Source organism: Drosophila subpulchrella, chromosome X (genome assembly GCF_014743375.2).
Source record: "Drosophila subpulchrella strain 33 F10 #4 breed RU33 chromosome X, RU_Dsub_v1.1 Primary Assembly, whole genome shotgun sequence".
In the NCBI taxonomy this organism is placed as follows: domain Eukaryota; kingdom Metazoa; phylum Arthropoda; class Insecta; order Diptera; family Drosophilidae; genus Drosophila; species Drosophila subpulchrella.
Window position 1 is genome coordinate 7,498,533 of NC_050613.1, and position 25,911 is coordinate 7,524,443.

The 25,911-nt window shown below is 39.6% G+C and overlaps 1 protein-coding gene across 11 annotated transcripts; it reads left to right on the top strand.

The window, feature by feature from the left end:
- Positions 1 to 410: 410 nt before the first annotated feature.
- LOC119558106 (syntaxin-binding protein 5) lies at positions 411 to 25,730 on the top strand. Of its 11 annotated transcripts, XM_037871322.1 has the most exons (24): positions 1,650 to 1,765; positions 2,682 to 2,718; positions 5,243 to 5,799; positions 6,328 to 6,425; positions 6,498 to 6,686; positions 7,052 to 7,186; positions 7,259 to 7,322; positions 7,446 to 7,653; positions 7,722 to 7,797; positions 8,046 to 8,200; positions 8,493 to 8,674; positions 8,742 to 9,224; positions 9,302 to 9,444; positions 10,780 to 10,957; positions 14,125 to 15,016; positions 21,836 to 21,952; positions 22,019 to 22,141; positions 23,151 to 23,270; positions 23,343 to 23,834; positions 24,125 to 24,233; positions 24,298 to 24,384; positions 24,625 to 24,720; positions 25,186 to 25,310; positions 25,380 to 25,636. In XM_037871322.1, the coding sequence occupies exons 3-24, from the start codon at positions 5,677 to 5,679 to the stop codon at positions 25,634 to 25,636; spliced, it is 4,452 nt and encodes a 1,483-aa protein (XP_037727250.1). In that variant the 5' UTR covers positions 1,650 to 1,765; positions 2,682 to 2,718; positions 5,243 to 5,676. The 11 variants fall into 11 exon arrangements, with proteins under 11 accessions (XP_037727260.1, XP_037727253.1, XP_037727249.1 ...); XM_037871321.1 differs by lacking the exons at positions 1,650 to 1,765; positions 2,682 to 2,718 and adding an exon at positions 413 to 596; XM_037871327.1 differs by lacking the exons at positions 1,650 to 1,765; positions 2,682 to 2,718; positions 14,125 to 15,016 and adding exons at positions 413 to 596; positions 18,910 to 19,570.
- The last annotated feature ends 181 nt before the right edge of the window (positions 25,731 to 25,911 follow it).

The following is a 25,911-nucleotide window of genomic DNA, read 5'->3' on the forward strand; positions in this document are numbered from 1 at the left end:
TAATTCAGGAAGCACAAAATTCAGATAGCATTCTTAATCAACAAAATTCATAGCGTAAAATAGTTTCAGGAACCCCCAATAGCATAATAATTATTTAAATATACCATTTTAAATGATCTGCTAACCAAAAAAGTTATCAATTTAAGGATTCTAACAACTTAGATGTAGTGAATATTACAAAAAATTAATAATCCGCCAATTTTATTGGGATAAGAATAAATAATACGAATTTCAAGAGGTGTGCAATTCAACAAAACGGGGAATACCCTAAATAGAAGATTTTCGTATTTTAGTATTGGTATTTTTTTCTCGCGATTTCGTCACTCTGATAGAGATGGAAGAAACATCGAGGAAAATCATATCGATATTTTGTCAGAAGACAATTCATCGATGGTCCGCAGTCACCGAAGTTTTTCCAGCTCTAACAGTTGAGAAACCATTTGGGAAATTGTCGCTTGTTTTGCCGTGCTTTTTGTTTAAACATTGCGTTGTGTTTTTTGTTTATCGCGCCCCGTGTTGAACTGAAGCGCCCATCCAATTGGATTGGTCAAGCGCGACAAGTGTGACAAGCAGCGGAGAAAATCGCCATGAAACAGGTGGGCGGGGTTTGTGGTTTGCGGGGGGTTTGCTTGGTATTGGTATCTTGTGGGTGGATGTGGGTTTAGCGGAATGTGCGCCACCTTTGTTTTTGTTTCTGTTGCTGCTGCTGCTGCTGCGCTGACGATGATGTTATGCCCCATTCCCGTTGTTTGTGAGTGTGTCAAGTCGAAATGCAAATTCTAACGGCTTGTGTGTGAGTGCGTTGGAATGACAACATGTTTGCATTTGCAAACTGCTTGCTGGTATCCATATCCATCACATCACCGTTAACTTGTTGTTGCTGCTCGTTTCGCTCCAGATGAATCATTTGGGCTCTCACTCGCTCTCCGCCCCTCTACCTCTCTCTCTGTCGCAAGCAGATTCTTATCAGAGCAGCGAAAGTCACTGCTCTATCTTTATTGTTCTTGTTCTTCGGCCAACAAGTTTCTTATTGGACTACATTAACCAACATGACGCAAGAGTTCTCACTCTCCCTCTCTCTCTCTTTGTGGGCTCCTTTTTATTGCCTGCTTTGCTGAGTTATTGATAATGGGCACACAAAAAGGATAAAGCATAACGGCACATAACTCATTACCATTACCATGCAAATTTTATACCACCCTATACATGTGTGTGTGTGTGTGTTTGTTGGGTGCTAGAGCGAGAGGGCCTATATATTGTGGGAGTATGCAAGTATTTACATTTTAGCAGATTACATTTTTTAGTATGTACTCGCATGTGGGATTATTACTTCCCTTCCTTTAAAAAAACAAAAGGCTCCCCCTTTTTACAACAACAACAACAAGTATTGACTTCTGGGTGAAACTTCGACCAGGGTTGCCATCTCGCCACGACAGAAATCAAAATCAAAGCCAGCGACAACCCTACGACTCTTCGCTGCTTTGCATAACCACCAGGATATACGTGCTAGTGTGTGTGTGTATTCTCCGTGTATGTATAACACGTGCCGTGGAAACTGCGCGGAAAACTCGGTCGTTTGCCATTTGAGTTGTACGAGTTTTGCCCAGTTTCAGTTTTTCGCTGCAGAGCACTCGACGCGTTCGCACGCGTTGTTTTTTCCCCCCACTAATATAAAAACCCCCTAAAAAAGTAGCCAAAAATTTGTGCAAAAATTCAAAAGGATCTATAAATAAACAGAAAAATCTCTTCCAGATGTTACGGTCAAGTAAATCAAAAAGAAAAAGCTGCATACATTTTTAAAATCCTTAAAGGCTGTATGAGTATGTGTGCTGCTCCTGCGCTGCCTCAACAAATTTTACAGTTGTATAAGGGCTGTACATGTGTGTGTATGTGTAACTCGTGTCATGTGACCGCGCGCGCAAAACATTTTGCATTGTTTTTGCCCAAGCAGTTGTTGTTGCTGCTACTGCAGGATACCCAGCGTGTACGCGAAAAACGTTTTTTTGGGGGGCGAAATAGCGTAAGCCTGCGCAATAGTCGCTCACATGGCAGCTGTCCACACTCACACACACACACATACGCGTATAAATGGCAGCCGAGATTTTTTTCGCATTAATCCTAGGGAAATCAGCAGAGCGCCTTGAAGTAGGCTAAACCAAAAAGGAGCAGCGATTGATCCCGTTATATTTCCAATAAGCATAAATTGCAAGCAGTGCGAGGGAGACTCGGTGTATGTGTTCAAAGCTCACACACATAACACACACACACTCTCATAGATGTCCTAGGAAGCAGCATCGCCTGCTCTTTTTCTCTGGCGCTCTCGTTCTCCCTTTTGCAGCAGCAGCAAAAGCAGAAGCAGAAGCAGTTGAAGCAGCAGCAGCAGCAGAAGCTCAGTCGACAACTGACCAGCCAAGCACTAGCATATTTCTTGTTGTCCCCTTAAACAAAAAATCCGAAAAACCCTTCAAAACTTGACAAAATCTTCACATAAAAGAGTGCAAATTTATGGCTTAAAACCATAGACATTTAAAAAGCGCGCCAGTGTGTTCCTGTGCGTGTGTGTGTCATGGTGTGAAAAGACAAAAGTTTAACAATTAATAAAAAAAACTATGTTCCTTATGAAATTGATGAAAATTCAAAATTAAAAAATTTTTTTTTTTTTTTCATACGTTCAAGTAAAGAAGAAGCAGCAGCAGCATAAGAAGATGTAGCTAACATGTGAGTAGCAACAAGCAGGGCCAAGCAGTGCCTATGTGTGTGAAAAATCTGTAAATCGAGGTTATCTATACACATATAGCAGCTATATATATGTATGCATATGTAGGGGGCAGAGGGGGAGAGAAAGCGAGGTGGTAGCTGCTTGCGTACATATATATACATACACAGATTTGGGCAGCATCCTGCGACTCCATCTATAGCTCTCCCTCTCTCTCTCTCACACACACTCCCCCTTCCCCACTCTTTTTAAGCAATGGCATTTTAATCATCATTAGGACGAGTGGAAGGGGGACGGCACACTGTCATTATCAACAGACACACACACATAGAGAGACACACCTCCCGTTGTCCTGCAGGCGCCACCCTAGATATTGCTCTCTCTCTCTCTCTCACTCCTTACCACACCTCCCCCCCCCCCCTCTGCAATGTTTGTTTGTGGGAATTAAATTTAAAGTATGCCAACGATTTGCTTGTCCTTCGTCCCACTCCCCACTCCTATTCCTCCATCTCCTCCTCCTACTGTGTTTTTTTTTTGCCCCACTGTTGCGCGCTTTTCGTCCTGACGACCCATATGTGTATGTATGTATGTCCTTGTGTGCATGTGTGTAGCGTTGTCAAAGCGTAAACAATTGCAAATAAAACAAGCAAAAAGCGACAGCAAAAACAGCAAAAAAAGGAGGAATAGGAAAGAACGAAGGAAATATAGAATAAAACAAGAACACACACAAAAAAAGGAAAGCCGAACCGTACACGACATTTGCAATGTGCGAGTGTGCGAAAAAATCGATTTGTGTGCCATCAAAAAGTGCATATATAGGCAACCCATATCCCCTATATCCCCCCTTAACAACCAACCCCCCCGTTGTGCAACATAATGTGGCAGCAACGATTTTCAATTAACATGGAACAATCGCTTAACATTTCACATCCGCCATTGCAATAGCAATATCCCGTTGTACAGATTGATTCTCTTTCGCCATCCCTCTTTCTCTCTCTTGGAACCAGCAGGGGGTGGGAGTGGGGGGTGGGGGGTGGATTGAGTTGATGGCTCTTAATTAATCTACGTGTGCCATTGTCAAAGGCTGAATAGGAATCAAGGTTTATGTAATCCCCCAGGCCAGGCGAAAGACAAAAGAAGAAATGGAAATAACGGGAAATAACGAAAGAGAGGAAAAAACCCAGAGGCAAGCAAAACAAAAGCTGGCAAAATTGCAAACAAACAAAAAAAAAAAACAAAAACGATTTCATATCGCAATCCAGACAATTGGCAGTGGTTATCGATATCTTAATTGGTTAAATGGTTAAGCGGTTAAAGGCGAAATGCTAAGCTTAAAACCAAAACGTTTCTGGGGAAACTAGTAAGTGTTTTGCGGTTATCGATATCTTAACTGGTTAAAATGCTGAACTTGAAACCCCAACGATTCTGGGAAAACGAAAAGGGGTTTGTAAATGTGGATTGTTGGAAAGGAACGTACGCCAGAAGTTCTTTGAAACTCTATACAGATCTATTCTGATACTTACTTCCAATAAATGTCCAAATCGATTTGACCTTGAATCACTTTTTTTATGCAGTTTGGAACATTTTTTAAACACTTATGGATACTTTTCTCTAAGAAAGCAACTTTTAAGCCTACTAAGTATTACTTCCTAGATATGTTGTCGAATTCGATTTGAGTTCGTTTTTAATGCAATTTGGTAAAATTTTACTCAGTATTGTCATATCATTTGTACCGTTATAAAAGTGAGATGATTATTTAAATACTTTGCTCTAAGGAAAATACTTTTAGACCCAATTAGTATTAATATAAAAAAAATCTAGTTCGAGTAAATCATTCGCTTGAAAGAGAAAACTGGAACAGAAGTGTACATATATACTATACATTTTTCAGTTAAATACAATTTTCTATATTTTTATTCACAGTTTTTAAGATTTTAAAAATCGATAAAAAAGTGTGAATATATAGCCCGCTGTTTTTTAAAGTTTCTGTTAATCACTCAGGCTATTTAATCATATGCCTAAATTTAAGAAAATCCTTTACAGTCTTAAAACAAGCACAAGTGTAACTTTAGGTGTCCAAATGTATGCAACATTTTTTTTTTTTAATCCAGGAGCTTGATTGACCTATTCTGACTATTTATTTTAAATTTAATTAAATTTTCTAATTATACTACCGAGCCCGATAAATATTTCTTTTCATTACCAAAGTTCCCGAAAGTCATTGAAAATACATTATTTCTAAGACATTGTACCAGGAGAGGTCAATCATAAATCGGATGGATTCAAAATGATTTATTTATTAGCTTGATGTTCATTATGAACACTTGATTGTGGTTAAATTGCTTCGTACGTGAACAAAACTTGATCAAATAAAACACATGTGAGTACTGTGCGCCGTAAGAGGGCCTTGGGGAGCACTTAGAAAACAGTACACATTGTAGAACATTGTAATTTAAGCTTTCAACTGGTTTCCATTCGTTTTAATTTGTTGTCCTTTTTTGTTTCTCCCTGTTTTCTTGTTTGCAGATATTAATTCGACAATTGTTAACCTAGTTTCACATCTCAAAAATAAATCCAACAACAAGGACGTGCTCAGAGCAGCGGTGGCTCCTCTGGCATTGATTACGCACGGTTCTACTAAAATTTAAAGAAAAAAACTACCAAGGACTCGAGGGAGAGACTCGCCGCGGGCAGAGGAAGCAACCAATCCCCACACTTTTCGGTTCTCCTCGGACTAGGATCATCGACCCCCCCCTCCCTTCCCGACCCCGGCACCGTTTCCCCGTAGAACCATCCACTCTGCCACGCTGCCACTCTGTCCACTCCGTCACTCCCTGCACCCAACTACAACAACTATTTGGCAAACTATTCCTCCTTGGCCAGAGCATTTTTGTGAGGGAGCACCATCGCATAACTGAGGATAGAGCAGCCGGAGCACGAGGACGACTCATGTTACAAAAATGAAAAAGTTCACATTCAAAGGAGTTCTAGATGGATTTCGACAAAGCGTTCAGCCCCAAGCCACACGACAGGAGCAGGAGATCCAGGAGCAACTCAAGGCCGACCATTTTACGTTAAAGAAAGTAAGCATCATCATCATTTTCAGACGATACGGATAAAGTTCTCTCTATATAAGTAATTATATGTGCCATTATTCAGAGGCATCTGTTGCAGCTAGCGGGTGTTTTATTTGGTAGCTGTAATGATTTGAATCTATCATAAGACACACGCGGCTATAACCGATGTTTGAAGACGTCAATAGGATCAAAAACCCTTACTAAATCAGTGGTACTGTCAAAATATTACTTTTCCTTTCAATTAATTTTTTTCTATTAAATTGATATCATATGATATCTTTAAGTATAAAATATATGTACTTAAAGAGGGTTAATAGAGATTAAAACAACTATTTAGTTGTCTAGTGGTCTAAATTGATATGATAGTACTTATCAGTTTGACGAAAGTGATTACACTTATAAATTAATAAACGACGCCTTACTGTTGTTTAAAAATCAGTTAAGATTTCTGTGTTATTCTGGTTAATATTGTTTTTAAAAAACATAGATTTTTTATTGGAACTTCGATTAATCCATTGTGTTTCTTTATCGCAGACCTTTCGCCATGGCTTTCCATACTCGCCCACATCCTTTGCCTTCGATCCTGTACAAAAGCTACTAGCGATTGGCGACAAATCGGGCTACATTCGCATGTAAGTGTGGATTTCTTAAAATCATATTTATTATCTACTGATTACATTTATATTTTATATATATTTTTTTAGTTTGGGACGACCTGGCGTCGATGCCCATGCCAAACACGAGGGCGAATCCGAGTGCGCCGTGCTCTTTGCCCAGTTCCTGGTCAACGAGGGCGCCTTGGTCACCGTCACCGCCGATGACACCATTCACTTGTGGAGTATTCGCCAAAAGACACCGCTTATTGTGCAGAGTCTGAAATTTCAGAGGGAGCGGTAAGCTATAAGACCTTGATCCCCAACCCTTTGCAAGTATTAATTTCATGTTAATGGAGTTATTACACATTTTTGTGGGACATCAAGTACATATGTGGTCTAAATATACATATATGAATTCCAATTCGTTTGAAAGCTTTATTGCCTAACTAAACTTCTCAACATATTAAAGCTTAGTAAATGAAAGACATTAGATAAACCAAACATAAAATTAGACCGTTATAGATGAGGCAATTTAATAGGTCGTGTCCCATTATGGATGTAATGTCCCCATAAAAATATGATTAGAAGGGGTTATCACTCTGGTTAATTCCCAGCATATCCAATTATATCTCCTGATGACATAATCCCCGTCTATCTTGCAGCGTGACTTGCATACACCTGCCCGTGGGCAGCAAATGGCTGTACGTGGGCACCGAGAAGGGAAACATACACGTTGTTCACATAGATACATTTGCACTTAGTGGTTATATTATTAACTGGAATAAAGCAATTGAAGTGTAAGTCCAGTTCGACCCGTAGCGAACCCGTACTATTTGATACTAATAATGTGTTTAAACCCTTAAATTCAGGGTTAGAACTAGTCATCCAGGTGCTGTGATTGCGTTATGTGATAATCCATTGGATGCAAACAAGGTAAGTTCGTTGATCGGGGGGAAAACCACTCAAGTTAAGTTTTTCTTTATTAAAAGTGGTCTCCCCCCTATTTTAAATATATGGTTTCCGAAGACTGATGAGCCTCTTTTCCCCTACGTGTAGTTGCTTATTGCATTTGAGTGCGGGCTGCTTGTTTTGTGGGATCTGAAGGCGAAATGCGCTGAGTTGCGATGGCAGGCTGCCGAGGCCGTCAAGTCCCTGGCCTGGCACTACGAGGGCAAGTACTTTGTGTCCTCGCACACGGATGGCTCCATTTGCTCCTGGCCCACGAAGCCCCAGGCTAAGCCGCAGTCACAGGTCTGTCCGCATGGTAAGTCCCCCATCTCTTGACCCCTTATTAGCCCCGCATTTGATTTGTGTGCCTTTTGTGTGTCTCAGCTAAAATCAACAAGGATGGCAATGCGGAGAAATGCAAACCGATTTATAAAGTTGACTTGAAGTCCAGCGCGACTGGGTGAGTAAGGCGAAGCACTCCCATTTATTTGCAATCAGCATGGTAGCATTTATTGTTTTATTATTTTTAATATGTATCTGATACAAAGCTAAACGTTTTCCAATGCCTTTATCTTTATTTTTGAGTAATAAACATAAGCATAAACAATTCTTACTCATGAAAAAGATTGATTGTGCTTCTGTCTGCTGATAATTAAAAATGAATAATAAAAACTTGACTCATGTAAAATGTAATCTTGTTCGTTTCAGGGAAACCTTTACCATTTTCTCGGGCGGCATGCCCTCGGAAAAGGGCTCCAAGTCCAACTGCATCACGGTGATGGTGGGCAAGTCCACTACGGTGCTGGAAATGGAGCACGCTGTATGCGATTTCATAACACTCTGCGAAAATCCCTGGCCCTGCGGTGAGTATTTTAGTACAACAAATAAGTAAAAACCAAGAGAAAACATTAAATATGTACATAATATGTAGAAAAAGAAAAGGAGCTAAAGGAAGCTTACTTTGGCAAGCATAATTTTCTATACCATTGCAGGGTAACTTTATAAAAACACATCGTTTGATGATATAAACAAAAGACAATTATACTCCTTTTGATCTGTACTACTATAATATAATACTAAAAAAGGATTTTATATTTTATTTTAATTTTGTAATGATTTACTGATTTTGATATCTATTCTTTTTAACCTTCACAGAGACCCAGGAGCCGTATGCTATTGCCGTGCTGCTGCAATACGACTTAGTATTAATAGACTTATTAACACCCGGTTTTCCATGTTTTGAATCGCCTTATCCAATGGACTTACACGAATCACCTGTTACATGTTGCACATATTTAACCGATTGCCCATCGGATTTGGTTCCTGCTTTCTATTCAGTAAGTTTCACTGCCCTTTGTAACCCTTTATCAGTTGAATAACCTTGGTGTTTTATGGTAATCTCAGGTTGGTCGCACAACGACAAGTAAAAAGAGCTGCTTCTCGGAGCGCGAATGGCCGATATCCGGTGGCGAGTGGTCGCCGGCGTCGTGCAGCTATTCGGAGATCGTGATCACCGGACACCAGGACGGCAGCCTCAAGTTCTGGGACTCCGGTGCAGGCACGCTACAGATCCTCTATAAGCTGAAGACGGCCAAGATGTTCGAGAAGCCGCGCTCCCACGTCGCCCACTCGCATCCGGAGAGCGACAATCCGCTGGCGGTGCACCTCATCTTCCTTTGCTCGGAGTCGCGACGCCTCTGTGTGGCCGGCGCCATGGGACAGGTGATGCTCTTCAAGTTCCGCAAGATGGAGTCTACGTCCGAGGTACTGGTCCTTGAGATACCCATACTCTATGAGAATTTTGATGACATCTATGGGACGAGTCCCGAATGCGATTTTCTAACGGGCCATCAAGTGCAGAAGGCGGAGTCTAGTGATTCGGATAAGGTATATTTTAGGTTGATCCGTCTACTTATTTTCCTACTAACTTCTTGATCCGTTTCATTTTTTTTTCCCTCACACAGACAACCGAGTGTTCGCTGAAGGTGCGCTTTGGGGCGCAGCGCAAGCCGCCGGGCTTCCAGTCGCAGCTGGTCTGCCTCACCACCGGACCCAATCGCCGGAACGTGCAGGTCACCTCGCTGTGCATCAGCTCCAGTTACGGCCTGTAAGTAGTGTAGCTGCTGCTGCTGCTGCTCATGCTGCTGCTGACACCCATCCACCATCACCGGTCATCCCATTATCCCCATCATCCCCGAGACACTCGCTTCGATCCATACGACCATCCAGCGATCCATCTGCCCATCGATCCAGCCACACACGTACACACACCACCACCAAAAAAGCCCCCCCCCAACAGCCCCCACCGCCAACAAGAACTAGCCAAGAGCCAAGCCACCCAACCACCCACCAGACAAAGGACACAGGAAAGCGGACTTAAAAGATACTAGCTCCCAAAAAACCCTGCCCCAAAAAAAAATACTTAGACGTAGTCTAGTTTGTATTCGTATATGCATGACGTTCTCTGAAAAGCGCCTGAGACGTAGCCGCTAACGCTCGACGAGTGTTCTAGCCCGCCCTTTGACCCCCAGCCCGCCTACGCCTCTGCCCCCGCCCCCCCAAGGAGCACCGCTTTTGTTGAATTTGTTTGCGTTGTGTATTCCGTAGTATGCAACAGTTGCAAGCAGACTGCTAACCGAAAACCAACGTCCCTTGGTAATTACAACCACCCAAAGTCCTGGACAGATTGGTGACCTCTTGACCCCTCTAGTCTTACTGGACTTAAAAAAAATACCGTTTCCCCTCCCGCCCGACTGCCTTAAAAGCGACGAACTCCAGACCGACTTATAAATCGACTTACGGATCCGTATTTTAGTGCCTGGTGTGTGCGCGTGTGTGAGAGTGATGATGCGCATCAAAATAATTCATTTGTCTTTCAGTTTTCGTTTTTTAACGGTTTCGTTTTTGTGTTTCGGTAATTATTATTGTTTATTTAAAAAAAAAAATATTCTTTAAAATTTCGTTTTTTGTATTAATGCTAATTAGTATCTTGGTATTTTTTGATATTTATTTTACTTTAGCTAAGCACTGTAGTTTGCTTTTATATTCATTTTTTCTTATGCACACTTTTTATGCTCTTTTTAGTATTTTTCAAATATATTAACCATTTAAGTGCAGATTTCTGTTAGTAAATACCATAAATTAATAGAGTAAAAAAATAGTAAAACTTTAATGCATTATATGTAGTATTTTTGAAACAAAAGCATAATTGATTGAAATTTTGGTATTTCATACAGCTTTTTCATATAATTTGATACATATTTTTTTTATTATTATTCGGTTTTACATTTATTTTTAGTCAAAAATAATATTTTGTATCAATTTGATTTGTTATTTTTTTAGTTTTTATCCCCACAAAAAATTGTTTTCTCGCATTTGTTTTGTGACGTTGATTTGTATGCAGTTGATTTTGGAAATATATATGAATATTTTCTGTTTTTAGAATGGCTTATGGTACCGAATATGGACTTGTCATAATTGATATAATCCAAAAAATTTGCCTATTGAGTGTTGCATGCCCCGATCTGTATGGCGCACATGATCCTTACTCGCGAACACCAAAAAGTCCAAAACGCATTGAGAACAAAGAGGAGCAAAGCCGATCGCCCAGCTCAGATCAGGTAAGTGCCCTCGCTCTCTCTCTCTCTCTATCTCTCTGTCTGTCAGTCTCTCTGTCTCTCTCTGCCACCGAGACTAACTATATATAACCGAATCGCAGTGAACCGCGCCTACAAGCATACACTCGAACCCATACAGAACAAACGCATAGACAGACCAGATGATCGAATTCGCAATTGATTTGAATTGAAACACAACCACACTGAAAACACAGACAGACCAGATAATTCGAATTTGAATTGATTTGAATTGAAACACAGCAACACTGAGAACACTGACAGACCGAAAAGTATGCTACCATAGTGTGTTAAAATTCCCACACCGACCAACAAGTGCTCAGCTCATTTGAACATGCTACATACTCAATATTTTTCTATCCATCTTACATATATTTGAACTTTATATGCATACCGATATTTACTTATTACATAACGAACGAAATTTTAGTTACGTATCGCATACTAACAAAAATACAAAATTGATATATACATTATAATCTATATATATTTAAACATACTCGTATTGTATGAGCTAACTATTAAAAAATGTAGCCAATGAAACTTTTGTTTTGGTTTGTGTTTTTTGTTTTCGTTTTCCCTTTAGTTAACCTATCGCTCTCTGTCTCGCTGTCACCTTATTGCATTTTTGTGGCATTTTCGTATTAAATCCGATTGAATCCCACACCAGTAATTAGATCCCCCGTCCATATATATATATATACACACACTCCCACATGCAAGCAAGCAAGCAAATATAGCCAACATATAGTTGAGTAATTAAGAAAATAAGAAACTATTACCAAGTTTTTTTTTGACGTACTATTACCTAGCTCTTTCGCAGCAAATAATCTCTCTTCTATTTTCCAAAAAACTAACTAGCCATCCCGCTCTAACTCTATACTGCTATGTTATAGTTGTTTCCAAACTTAACCACTTAAGATCCCGCTCTAACCTATAATTGGCTGTTAAATTTCATTGTTTTCTTTAAGTATTTTAGGTCTAGTCAAATCTGGCCATACTTTCCTCTCTCTCTCTCTCTATCTATCTATCTATCTCTGTCTCCGTTTCCTGGTCTATATCTGTCTCTGTCTCTCTCTAAGTGAACGCACTAAGTGCAGCATGGTAAAACTCATATTTACATTGATGTTAAATTTTTTTTATGAGTTTGCACGAAGCTTGCCTACGATATGATGATTAATTAATTTGGATTTGGACAGATTGGTGTTTTTTTCGTGCTTCTTTGCCCAAGACCATCGCATAGACACGATTGATCGCTTTTATTGTTGTACATGTAAATGTGTGGTATGATCCGATTTAAACTGATTTCCCTCCGATTCGATTCGGTTCGATTTGCGTTGATTTCATCAGAGTTTTGCCTGAATAACAAGAGCCTAGCGAACACCCAAGAAACAATTACAACTGAAACAACATTAACAACAGCAACAACAAAGATATGTTTCTCCTCCTCTCTCTGCCTCTCTGTACCTGTCTCCCTTTCTCTGTCTTTGTGTACTAACTCATTGATTGATAGAAGATTGATGAAGTGTATGTGTGTGACTTTTTTTTTTTTTTCTTTGTCACCTTTCTTTAAAACACTTTGTAACATAACCAACCAACCACCCACCCACCACCACCACCAATGCAGCTAACAAATTATTCAATGTTTGATATACATTTTTTACCTAATTCGAATATATAATGGATTGTAGTTCATTTCTTAAAATTTATATTCTAAATCTATGCTTATCCGAACCAAAAATTGTTGTATTGCCTGTGCGTGTGTGTGTGTGTTTGTGTTTGAGTTTTGCCAATGCGTATGTGTTTGTGAATGTGTGAGCGTGTGTGTTGTTGTACACACCCACACCTAGCATCAAAATTGTTATACGCCTCAAGTATAACACCTAACTAAGCCGTTGCCTAAAGTTAAACCCTCAACCAATGTTTGTTAGCAAAAAAAAAAAAAAAAAAAAAAAAATTAAAAACTAAAAACAAGCTTAAATTGTAAATTGTTGACTCCCACTCCTCTTAGCCACCCCAATAAACCCCGTTTAACCCCTGTTTATCCTTGTAAAATAAAATACATACCAAACATACTCCATAGAAAGAAAAATTGGAGCAAACCAAAAACGCAAAATAGCAGCAATAAGAATGCGCATCTTCCATCCCCCCCAATTCAAAAAATGGAATGGGGTAAAACGGCCAAGCATGTGAAAATTTATTTCCCACTCTCTCACGAACTCATTTTTTGCCTTTCGCGCTTTTCATGATTTATACTCCATGACCTACTTCAATCTGCAATTTAAAAAAAGCCACGAACGACAAAGTATTTATACTGTAATAAGCAGCTTGTGGATATAGGCTTTAAAAGATATTTAAAAATCCCTATGAAGGTTCCATCAATTTTCCGAGCTGGCATTCAGTTCTAACTTCAAAATTTGAGCTGTTTGCAAATAAATAAAGTCACTATCTTTTATACTGCTTTTCGGGAGCATTTGAGATGCCGCCTGAGCAGGGATTAAATGACGCTTTTTAGGCTCCAAGACAATCAAAGATAGAAAATTAAAGCAAGTGTCAAAAAATTTACTCGAACTCTTTATCTCCCTTACAAAAGTAGCCTATGTACCATTTAATTTTATTAATAAACAGGCAATTACTTTGCATTTGAAGTCTATATGTGAAATGGAATTATATGGTTCACATCTACTCATGTTGGAAGGCTGGTGATGAACCTTTCTTTGGAGCAACTTTGCGCCCTTCGCATATCAGAAAATTGGCGAAGAATTGTATAAAAAGCTATGATGTAATTACTTATATCACAATTTTGTGCTGTGATCTTTTTTTAAATAACTTTTATTTTCAACTTCGTTCACATTTTACTCATCCCTTCAATTGTTGCTGCTATATTTCTGCACCTTTGGACTTGCTAAGAAAAGAAAAGGGAACAAATTAAACAGAAACCAAAACAAAAACCTACAAGAAAAAACCCAGTAACCCAAAAAAAAAAAAAAAGAAGTGAATGTTAACCCCTTAATCTCCCCAAAGCCCCCCCGAAATTTCCTTCTCCGTCGAAACTGACCACTACTTTTCTTATTGTTGCCTGAACGAACAGAAACAAAAACGAAAATTAAAACTCTGCCCCCTACCCCCCAAAAATCCCGATCTTCATCTAGCTGAACGATACGACCAGTCCGGATAGTCCGTCGCTTGAATTTGTACCGGAGGCGGCCGGCGAATCAACGGGCAACGACGGGGTGGCGACGGCGATGAGCTCACGTCCCGGTTCACCGGAACCGGTGGTGGTGAACAGTGCCCGTGAAACACTGCTCAGCGGATCGGCGGCATCGACGGCGGCCGCAGCAGCATCGGCGGCCATGATGGCCAAGAGTCCCCAGCGGGATGATGCGGCTCCCAAGGAGCTGCAGGACAGACGCAAGTCGATGTCCTGGAAAACGTTCAATTTGAAGCGTCAATTATCGAAAGTCAATATGAAGATCGGTGGTCTGAATGTCAACACCGATATGGAGTCCCTCAAGAATAACTCCATATTCTACACACCCAAAGAGGTGTCACCGGAGGGTGCAACGCCACCGGCGACGGAAGAGGAGGCGACACCGGAGGGCAGAGAGGAGGAGTCGTTGGATGATGCTGAAATGGCGCCCAACACAGGGGCAGCGGCTGTACCATCACCATCGTTTGCAGTTCGTGGAAAATTTCGATCCTCCACCACCGATTCGCCAGACGAGGGCGCTAGCAGCAGCATTCGTCGCGTTGACTTTGAACAGCCGGCTGCTATGGAGGTGGAGCGCCCCAATAACCTTCCCCTCGCGGATGCACCTGCTCCGCTGAAGCCCGCCCGCCAAAAGTTCAAGGAGAAGTCGCGCGACCAGCGGCTATTGTCCGTACCGAACATTAAGTATCAGCCGCGAGATTTGCGCGGCGGTGTCCGCACCCTCAAGAACGATGTCTCGCCGTTGATGGGCGGTGGCGGTGGAGGAGGAGGTGGAAGCGTTGCCAGCGGCAGCGGAGGAGTTGGTGCGAGCGGCGTTGGAGGCAAGAAGATACGTAAGTATGGCCCCAGCGAAGGATCACAAACCCCTCTTACCCGTTTAGCAAAAAAAGAGAGTGCTTTAAATATCTAAACGGCAGCAGATAACCATACCCCATTTTCCGTAAAATGTGTATGCAGAGCGAGCGAGCGAGCTTTTTACTGAGTGATCGCAAGGCAGGCAGACAGAATGTGAATCAGGAATCCGAATCGGAGGATCGGAACTGTAATATTGTCCCACCTTCTAAAGATTTTACTGCGTTTATGCGATGGTTTTCGGGTGCATTTGTAGCTAAAGCGCAATCTTGCAGATGGCACCCGAACAGGGTCCGTACTTTGGGCAAATACAGCAGTTTTAATATACTTTTAAAGGTACTACTACCTTGAAAAAAACAGTGACTAACAAAACAAAATCATGCTCTGACATGCAGATTTCAAACACCTTATAATAGTTTATATTTTAAGATTATGGGCTTGGGATTTCGCATAATGAGTCTCGCATAAGCGCAGTACTTCCCCCCTCGACGTTGCAAGTGATGTTTTCTCTCTCTCTCCTCAAAAAACCTTCTCCCATCCACCCCTCCCTCTGTCTCACTTTCTCTGCTTCCCCCGAAAACCGGCGTTCTGTCGTCGTTTCTGTTTGGGTTTCTCCCTTTTTCTATTCCGTTTTGTGTTGTGCCTTTGCTTTTTATTGCTTTTAGTTGCTGCAAGCTGTAGAAAATAGCAAAACCAAATGAGATAACATTGTAAACTTAGCACCCCTGCAACCTTGTCCACGCCCCTGTTCCCGAAACCATGCCCCTAAAATAAAGCAGCTAGATATGTGCATATCCCAAAATCGGGTATTGATATGAGAACCGAACAAAAACAAAGATTCCGATGATGCTTGTTTTGTTGATTTTTGAAACGAAAACAAAAAACAAAATTGTATTTTGTGTATAGAGCTTACTTTGTAGAGAGTTAGCTTATCAAAACAACAACTTAAATCAAGTAAAAGTAATAGTAAATATATAAATGTAAAACCAACCAACAAAAACAACTAGAACAGCAATCTACAACCACAACGTGATGCAATAACAACAGCAACCAACAAAAAATTCACATACGCACCAAACCAAAACAAATTACAATAACTAAAACCGAAAGAATACAACAAAAATAGAAAACTTTACAAAGAGTACAAATTTTTGCCAAAAATTTCTTATCTATGCTTCTTCTTCTCCTCAATACCTAGGCTTCGGATGCAGAAGAGCTGCAATACAACTGCCTGTATGTGATTGTGTGGAAGTTCTTTGGTAAATCATTTAACAACCACAACCACCACCACAACAACAGCAACACCACCACCACCACCACCACCACCATCATCACTACCACAACTCACCAATCACCCACAACACAAGAACAACAACAACCACCACTAACAAGCACCATCACACCCACATACAAAGTGTAACTATAAAGCTCTCAATTAACTAACTACTCAGTATGCAAGAAAAACACCACATTACACATATGTATACATCATAAGTTATAAGAGATCAATGTAAAGCGGGTGCTGTAGGCCAAACACAACACACTGAAAGTTTCACCAATCACCCACACCACACAACTCACCACACTCCATAAGTATGCACTGTGCAAAGAGAAAGTGCATTGAAAATGTAATCAAAATCGAAGAACCTAAAAACGAAATGTTGATTGTTGTACGTTGACCACTGTGACCCGTGTTAGTTTATAATGTCACCACTCGAACATAACCTCACATAAACACACTGATAAAAAAATCAGTACTCAATTAAGTGAGGTTAAATTGATTTGCTCAATGTTACCGCGTTGCAATTTGTTGATCGATGCCACTTTGAACTACTTGTTGACAAAGTTCGATTGTAAGGTTAAGCTCCAATGTTGTGCTCCCATCGATGTTTTCAGTCCCGATTCTCGCCCCCCTCAAGACCCACGCCCCAACGAACCTGGTTGTATTTTCTACTATTGATGGCCTTGTCCCCCGCAATCGATAATCTAGGTTATTTCCATGATTTTCTTCTACGTTCTATTAAAAATATATATTCGTTTCAATTGTTCCATTGAATGTGTGTTTTGGCTATCGATAAGCAAATTTACCGTTGCCTTTATGCCTTTATTTTCGTTACCGATTTTGCTTAGCGCTTTACCCAACTTCATAATATCTCACTTGTACATACTTACAATACCAACCAAATCAAGATGTTGAAAATTGATGAAAAGAAATCTATTAACTAAGCTAAAACACATATATATATAACTAAATACTTTTATATCGATTATCCATTTGTCTCAACAGCTAATATATCCTCTTACATAACAACATGTCTACCCACCACTCTTTCTAACCTGAGACCCGCCAACGTTTATTCGCTCTATATATCTGTCTAATCTCTCTCTATCTCTCTGTCTCGCTCGTATATTTTTATACTAACACATATTTCATAACATAACATACATTTGCCAAAAATAATTACTCCAATGTTATCCTTGCTATGATCACCTAAATAATTATTATCGTGTTCTTATTGTGTCCTATGTTTATCACTGCCAATCAAGCCACCCAATCAATGTCACCCACCCACCACCACTGCAACGACGCCTCCGTTTCTCGCTGTGTAATCGTATTTGTGTTGTGATCGGATACTCGATTAATCGATAACTTGTTAAGCGAATATTAAGTGTAAACACACATACAAATTGCACTGATCACCAAAATTTTATCGTCATTCATCGCTTTTGTATTTATCACAATTCAATCAATACTATTCAATCTTGTTTGCTTTGCACCTGAAACGAAACGATTAACCACAAACGATAAACAATTAGTGGACACTACTGTAAATTGATCAAATAACAAAACACGCACTCTATACTACAGGGATCGCTTGCTACTCAGGACGAATTATGCCTACGTTTTTATTTTACTTTAATCTGTTTTGCTTATGTGTATTTAACTTTTCTTATCTAGAAGAACTTTCTGTCAAATAAGAATCGAGTTAAAAAGACAGATTTACTGATCAAATTGAAAAGTAAGTTTTTCATTTTAATATAATTTTATTCGAATACAGGGTAAAGAACAAAGTCGTTAAATATATTAAGTTTTTTTTAACTTTGCTTATAAGAAAACTACATTCATCTATTAGAAGATCCATAATTAAATGTATTACACGTATTTGGAGTTGACGGATATAAGTTGTAGAGAAAATAGACTATTGAAAAACAAAGAGCTACCTATCTAATTTAATGCAGTAGAAAATTGGCTATAGCTTAGGTTGACAATTGATAAGTTCTATTCAAAACATTATTTTTGGTAAAAACGTTCGAAAAAGTTATTTAAAAAAGGCACATGGCCTCAACGTTATAAAACAATCTTCAATAAAACTTGGGAGACGCTTTAAAACTTATTTTAGTCCCAATCACATAACTGTAATGCAAATTATAAACACTATTTGAGTTGTCATTTGGTTTACAACTATTTGAATATATCAAATTAAAAGTTAGCCAGCCTTCACTGTACATAAATCACTAAAAGTTGTCCTTATTTGCACACTAGTTTCGTTAACCTTTATGTTGAGCGTCTCTAAGAAGTATATAACACACCCTTCACCAACACGCACACCAACACAGATATCACACACACACCCACCCACTCGGCACAAAATAGAACAACAGAAGAAATTGCAAAAAGAAACGGAAACCAAACTCGAAAAACCAACGAAATGTGAAAGAGATGGCCATTCAATCATTTTGTGCATTTATCTCTCTGTCTCTCTCTGTCTTTCTCTCTATCTCTCTCTATCTCTGACTATGTGTGTGTATCTCTCTATCTCTCTCTCCCGTGTCTCCCACAATTATTGTTTATGTATATTTTGCAATTGCCCAGATCAACGGCAGCGGAGTTGCAACTGCAACACCGCAGCAGCAGCAGCAACAGCAGCAGGTATCGCAGCAGCAGCAGCAACAACAACAGTTGCAGTTACAGCAGCAACAGCAGCAGCTACAGCAGCAACAATCCATGGGTGGTGGCCCTGATTCTGGTGATCATGCAACATCGTCGTCAGCGGCAGCGGCAGCAGCGGCAACAGCAACATTGGGATCCTCCGGGATTTACGGTGCAGACGATGCAGGTGCGGGTGTTGCTAGTGGCGGTGTCGGTGTTGGTGTTGGTGGTATTAGCAGTGCGATTAGCGGTGGATTTGGTGGTGCGGCTGAGCCGCAACAGCAGCAACAGGTGCCGCAACAGTTGCAGCAGCAGCTACTACAGCAGCAATCGCAACAGCAGCAATCTTTTGAGGCGTCTTGTGATCCATGGGGCGGCGAGTGCGGTGGTGGTGCTAGCGGTGCTATTGGTACTATCGGTGCTGGCGGCGGCGGCGGTGGTGCAAGCGGTGGTGGTGGTGCTAGCGGTGCAGGTGCGCAACAACATCAATATCAGCATCCGCATCCGTATCCGCATCCGCATCCGTATCCGCATCAAACATCCGTTATACAGCAACAGCAGTCAGTGACATCGTACGAGTCCCTAAAAAAGTCCAAATCACAAGGTGGGAGCACAACAGAGCACTACAGAAAAAACAACAAAAGCTAACAGCAAACCACTACAACAACAATTAACTGCAAAGAATACAAGCAACAACTACTACAGCAACCAAAAAAAAATACCAAACAGCAACCAATAACAACCAACAAAGAAAACAGATTGCACCTCTAGTCATGAAGAACAAGTTCCATTTTTTTAAGTGTACCACACACACACAGACACATTCTATATACAGTTGAACTTCTCTATTGCAACCCTCTCGTAAAGTTTTCAAAGCAACACGTATTATTGACAATGTAGTATGAAAATGCGGGTCCTAGACAATTTCTCGAATTTTCTTGAAAGGACTTAAGCTGGTAGTAAACGGTGAAGCGGCAGCCTTGCGAAATAATAATAGAAGTTCGACTGTATCGCTGACTCTCTCTCCTCTCTCTTTGCACACACACACCGCATACGCACACATCCAAGCACACGCACACACACACACGTAAATATGGACAGCAGACGATGCACGTTGCTTGTGGCCCCGCCCCCTTTCTCTGTATGTGTGCGTGTCTGTCTGGGTAATTTGGTGTGTGTGTATTGAATTTGGAATTTTTTGAAATTTTCGGTATATTTTGATTTGATTTCTTTTGTGTTTTTTCGGTCATTTGTTTTTTTTGGGGTTTTTGAGGGGGGGGGCGATGGCTGGAGCTGTCTGTCTTTTTCTCGCTCGTTCGCTCGCTCGCTCGCTCTCTCTCTTTCTCTGTCTCTCTCTAGCCCTAGAAAACAATTTAGTTATAACAGTGCATATGAATATGTTCTCTCAATCTGTCTCGCTCGCTCGTTCGCTCTCTGCTCGCTGTCTCTTTTTCTATACTCTTACTTTCTCTCTCTTTCCTCTACCTCTTTGCTACTGTCTCCCACTATATCTGCCTCTTTCGCTCTGTGTCTCTATCTCTCTCTCTCTCTCTCTCGGTATTTGAATTTGCATTTGGCACGCTTTGAATCAGAAAAATGAACGGTAAAACCGAATAACTAAACCAAGAATTAGACTAACCGGATTTCTATACAAACATAGATACATATGGAAAAGAGTACAACAAGATCTGATTTTTAATTGGCAAAAACTAAACTGCATACTGTTACAAGCACACACACATACATACACCCATACAAACGCCTAGCTGAGCACACATGCAAGCAAAGTTTCACTCGTCCTTTTTTCGTGAGTTTTTTTCGTTATCTAGTCAGACGCCTGCAGCTTTCTAAATTGCACCACAGCAAAAAAAGGATCAATAGAAAAGTCAATTAAAAGAATGTAAAAAATAATAGTCGCTCGCAGGTGTTAAAACTGGAGAACAAGGTTGCGAGTCTCAGTTATATAAAAACTAAATTATTTGCCTATATGAAAATAAAAAATGTATAGTATTATTGGCCATACGGTCACATTAAAATATTCAAATCCTTTTTAAAACACTTGAAAGCACTGGATTTAATTCTTTTCAACAACTATAAATAAATCTATTTATTGTTAAAACAAATTCACCTACTAATTAAATTATAAATGAAAATTATTTACATATGTATAAACTTTTGACAATGAACTTCATTTTTGTATTAACTTAAACATGGATTTTGAAGCTGTTGTGCTATAATTAACATTCCGCAAAAACACAAAAATGTATTAAAACAAATTCTAATCTTTTATGATTTGTAAACTTTTTAAAGTTAGTCGACTGTTTTATTATTATTTTCATAAACAATGAGTTTGCTTCATAAAATTAGCTTTATGAAAAACATGATCCGCTTTTCCAAAGCCATTTGGTAATCGAACATAATAATATTTTAGTCATGCGAGCGGCTGATGCAAACACTAAAAAAAAAACAAACACACATACACATGCAAATCACACATAGAGCAACTACCAATAATTAGGCAGCCTAGCGGTAAATATAGTGTTGTGCAGCGCAAAAACAACATAGTGCAAAAATCGCAATTAAAATAACTTAATTAGAAAACAAAGCAAAAATTCAATCAAATATTTAAGCAAAAGTTTTGCCTACTACCGCCCGCCGCTTTTACTCTCTCTCTCTATCTATCTCTCTTTATCACTCTATCTCTCTCTATTTCTATATCCGCCTGTCTCTGTTTCACAATATTTTTAAAAATATCTAACGATTTTGATGTAACTCGCGTTTATTTATCTCTCTCTTTCTCCTATCTGTATGCCATCCACAAAAAAAAAACAATTTCTGATCCCCAAAACCAAACCCGAATAAATTACAGATAAATTGGATGGAACTTTCTCAAGATCCAGATCATCGTCAATGTCCAGCATTGATATGTCTTCCTCTGAATCTGTTACCTGTTTAGCTTTTATCGAGAGTTATGCAAAACGAAATGGTAAGATTAGTCGGTGCCAATTTAAATATTAATGATATACTTAAATTTATTATTTTTACAATACAGATATTTTGACACTTGTTCCTACTTTGTGGATTGGAACTAGTTTCGGTTCGATACTGACATTGTTCATCACCATGCCGGAGCGAGATGTGCGCAAATCTCAGCCAGTATTGATAACAATTAATGGTGAGTGTCGAAAAATACGTGGGATGCAATAACGCCCAGTGAAATAACGCCCAGTGAAATAACGCTCAATCAAATACAGCCCATAGGAGTAAAAAAAAAACAAGAAAGGAAGTTAACTTCGGCAAGCCGAAGTTTATATACCCTTGCAGTTATAATTATTAAATTTAATTCGAAATACTTAAAATTACAAAAAATGATATGTCAAAAAACACCGAAGCTATAATTTGTTTCATATTATTTTCCCACCACTTTTCCGATCGTTCCTATGGCAGCTATATGATATAGTCGTCCGATTTTGATAAAATTAAATTCGAAATTCAGAATTAACTAAAAAATGTTATTTCCAAGCGTAGGAGGTTATGTATGTGTTAAAAAACACAAAAGATATAATAAAAAAAAAAAATATTCGATTATTCCTATGGGAGCTATAAGATATAGTATAAGTAGTATAGTATATACTACATGCAAAAGAAAGACTTTTAGGAAAGTTTCAGCCCGCTAACTTTAAAACTGAGAGACTAGTTTGCGTAGAAACGGACGGACAGACGGACGGACGGACAGACGGACATGGCTAGATCGACTCGTCTAGTGATGCTGATCAAGAATATATATACTTTACGGGGTCTGAAACGTCTCCTTCACTGCGTTGCAAACTTCTGACTGAAATCATTATACTCTCTGCAAGGGTATAAAAATGACGAATGAAATATAATTAAACTTATCGTGGGCGTTATTTCACTAGGCACCATTTAAACAGGCGTTATTTCAATTAAAAAATACTCAGAATATATATTTTTAAATCTTATCGTATGTATCTTAAATAAATAAAATGTTAAACCCTTTTGGAGATTTTAAAAATGGTTCAATTGATTGTATTTGTTGGCACAAAGTACTTTCTTGAATAATGCTTCAGAAGGCAGTATCTTCTTTTGGTAACTTCATGCACATTGTCCTTCACGGTACATAAATAATCTGTGATCTATAATGAAACACATGTTTATGTTTCCAGGTGGCCCCGTGGTACGACTCAAAGGATCCATAACTTCCATGTCTTTTTTAGACTCATACGGCTCGATCATACCCTATACGTTTGAGACCTGGCGTGACGAGAAAAGGGACAACAAAGACCGTAAGCCCGGCGAACTTAAATCGTTGCCGTCCACCTGACTAATCCCTATATACTATTATATACTATTTAAAGGCACACCCACAAAGAGCAGCAGCCGCACCAGTCCCACATTCACACCGACAACTGCCAATACAATATCAAACACCTCGGTCGCTGGCGGCATGGCGGGTGGTGCGTCCGCCGGCGGAGCTGTCGGCGGCGGCGGCGGCGGCGGTGGTGGTGGTGGTGGCGCTGCCGGTGGTGCGGCAAGTGGCGGAGCGGCCGCTGGCGGAGCAGCTGGCGGTGGGGCAGCTGGTGGTGGAGCATCGGCGGGAGCGGCCGGGGGCAGTGGAGCGGCCATCGGCGGCGCAGGCGGCGGCGGAATAAGCAGCAGCAGCGCCAGCAGCAGCGGCATCAGCGGTAGTGTGAGCACCGGCCTGGAAACACTCACCGATCGACAATACATCGTTATCGCTAGCGAGAAGCAAACAAAAGTCTTCGATGTGGCCAACCAGTGCTGCATCAACCGCATACAATTATCGGAAATGGATTTTGCAGTCAAGGCAGAAACTATCACGATGAAAGGTACCAGAGATTTGGATTTTGGTTGGTTCTAGTCGATGCAGCGGCGTCTATGATCGGCTTACCAGCAGTATTACTGCCTATTTAAATTATTATTTTTTTGAATACACCTCAACCAAATATCAATAATGATTAGTTTTAATTTTATTTACAATTTAATAACTTTTGTATGTGTCGTAACCAACTTTAATTTTAATTTATGGCATATTTTGCTATTTCACATTTTTTATACAATCATATTAAGGATAATCTATGGGTGCCCCATCAATTAAACAATATTCCTTTCATTTCAGATGGCTCTTGCTTAGCAACCTATCTTTCGAATGGCCATCTAATGGTACATAGTCTTCCTAGTCTAAAACTGTTATTGGATACTGATTTCTTACCGCTCTTGGAACTAAGGTAAGCTCCAACTGATGAGCTCAGTTGACCTTTTCCCCGAACTAATGTTCTGCCCTCTGCTTAGTTTTCAAACAAAATGTAAACAGGGAATTGTGGATCCAATGCTTTCGATATGGGGTCAACAGATCATTGTTCATGAAGATACAACTCTGTACGTTCTGGGGGTTTGAAGGCTCAAAGGTCTTATGATACTTGCCTGAGTTTTGACTAACTGACTGATTTTTGTTTACATTTCATGTCATCCTAAATTTGATTTATTATATTAATAATAAAATATTGTTAGGTCGTCATGACTTTATAAATCTAGTCATTTAGTCAAAAATCAAGCAAGGGTCATAAAGCCATATTTGATGTGATTGTACTTTATACTTTTATTTTTTCTTTTCCACAGAATATCAAAAATATTTTGCTTTAGTCATAAAGGTCATGGATTGTACATGGCATCGCCCACCGAAATTCAAAAATTCACGATATCATCGGAATTTTGGTAAGCCTAAAAAACTTAAGATCGGTTCTTTGAAAACAAAAAAATACTGCAAAAAATACCAACAAAATTCAATTACAAAAAGACTGATTTCGTAAACCAATGTCGATTAATCAAATGATGTATGGAAATTTCCATAATGAAGTAGTGAAATAGTTATATATTATTTTAGTCTGAATGCGATGCACTTTAAAAAAATGTTTATTTTAAACAACCATAAAAATACTAAAATGTAAGCTTTATATGCATTAAAAAAACCATTTTATAGCATTTTTGTGAACCAAAAATAACGTAAATTTTTAATTTTTTTCCTAGTAAATAATATTTTCTACTTAAACTTTATTTATATTAAATAAATAAATAATAAATTAAAAATGAGGAAATTAATAATAATGATATATTCATTCAAATTAAACTAATTATATATGTATTTTAATGATACTAATTCGAATTTACTTATTTTTGTAGTCAATTTATTTTGGAGATGATGGGTGAGCTGTATACGGTACACGAAATGCCCGAACAGCCGAAGGAGGGTTTCTTCAAGGGTCTATTTGGCGGCGGCGCAAAGCTCCTGGATCGTGAGGAGCTATGTAAGTAGATGCCCCTAAAAAGAACACCTGCTAAAATAAAAACCAATGATCAATTTCAATATTTTATAGTTGGCGAGCAGAGCGGAAGGGCGAATCGATCGGTGGCCCGGCACATACCCGGGCCCAATTTGGAGCAGCTCGGCCAGAGGGCTTCCACCGCCGCATCGGAGATCAGCCGGGCGCACCAGCTGGCCATGGAGCGCGGCGAGAAGCTCAATTTGCTGGAGGAGCGCGCCGAGCGCATGGCCAACACTGCTCAAGATTTCAGCGGCACTGCGCATCAATTAATGCTTAAATATAAAGACAAGAAGTGGTATCAGTTGTAAAATATCTATTTTAGGAGCCAATTCTACCACAGTTATTGTAATATTGCTTTTATAACACTTTCTACTACATTACGAGTAAAGTACACTTATTTAATTTCTGTTTTCAAGTCGTCACGTTATTTACAAAAACCGAAAACCAACAAAAAAAATCAACAAAAACCGAAAATTCACAAAAACAAAAAAACTGAAAGAGAAAAACCAACCAAAAAAAACTGTTTTTAATAAAAATATATAGACCAAAAAACAGTCACCATGGTGTATTTTTTTATTAATGG

Coding starts and splice junctions, on each gene's coding strand:
- LOC119558106 (XM_037871321.1), top strand. CDS start 5,677: ATGAAAAAGTTCACATTCAAAGGAGTTCTAGATGGATTTCGACAAAGC. Junction 24,385..24,624: donor GTTCATGAAGATACAACTCT/GTACGTTCTGGG, acceptor TCTTTTCCACAG/AATATCAAAAATATTTTGCT. Junction 24,721..25,185: donor ACGATATCATCGGAATTTTG/GTAAGCCTAAAA, acceptor TTATTTTTGTAG/TCAATTTATTTTGGAGATGA.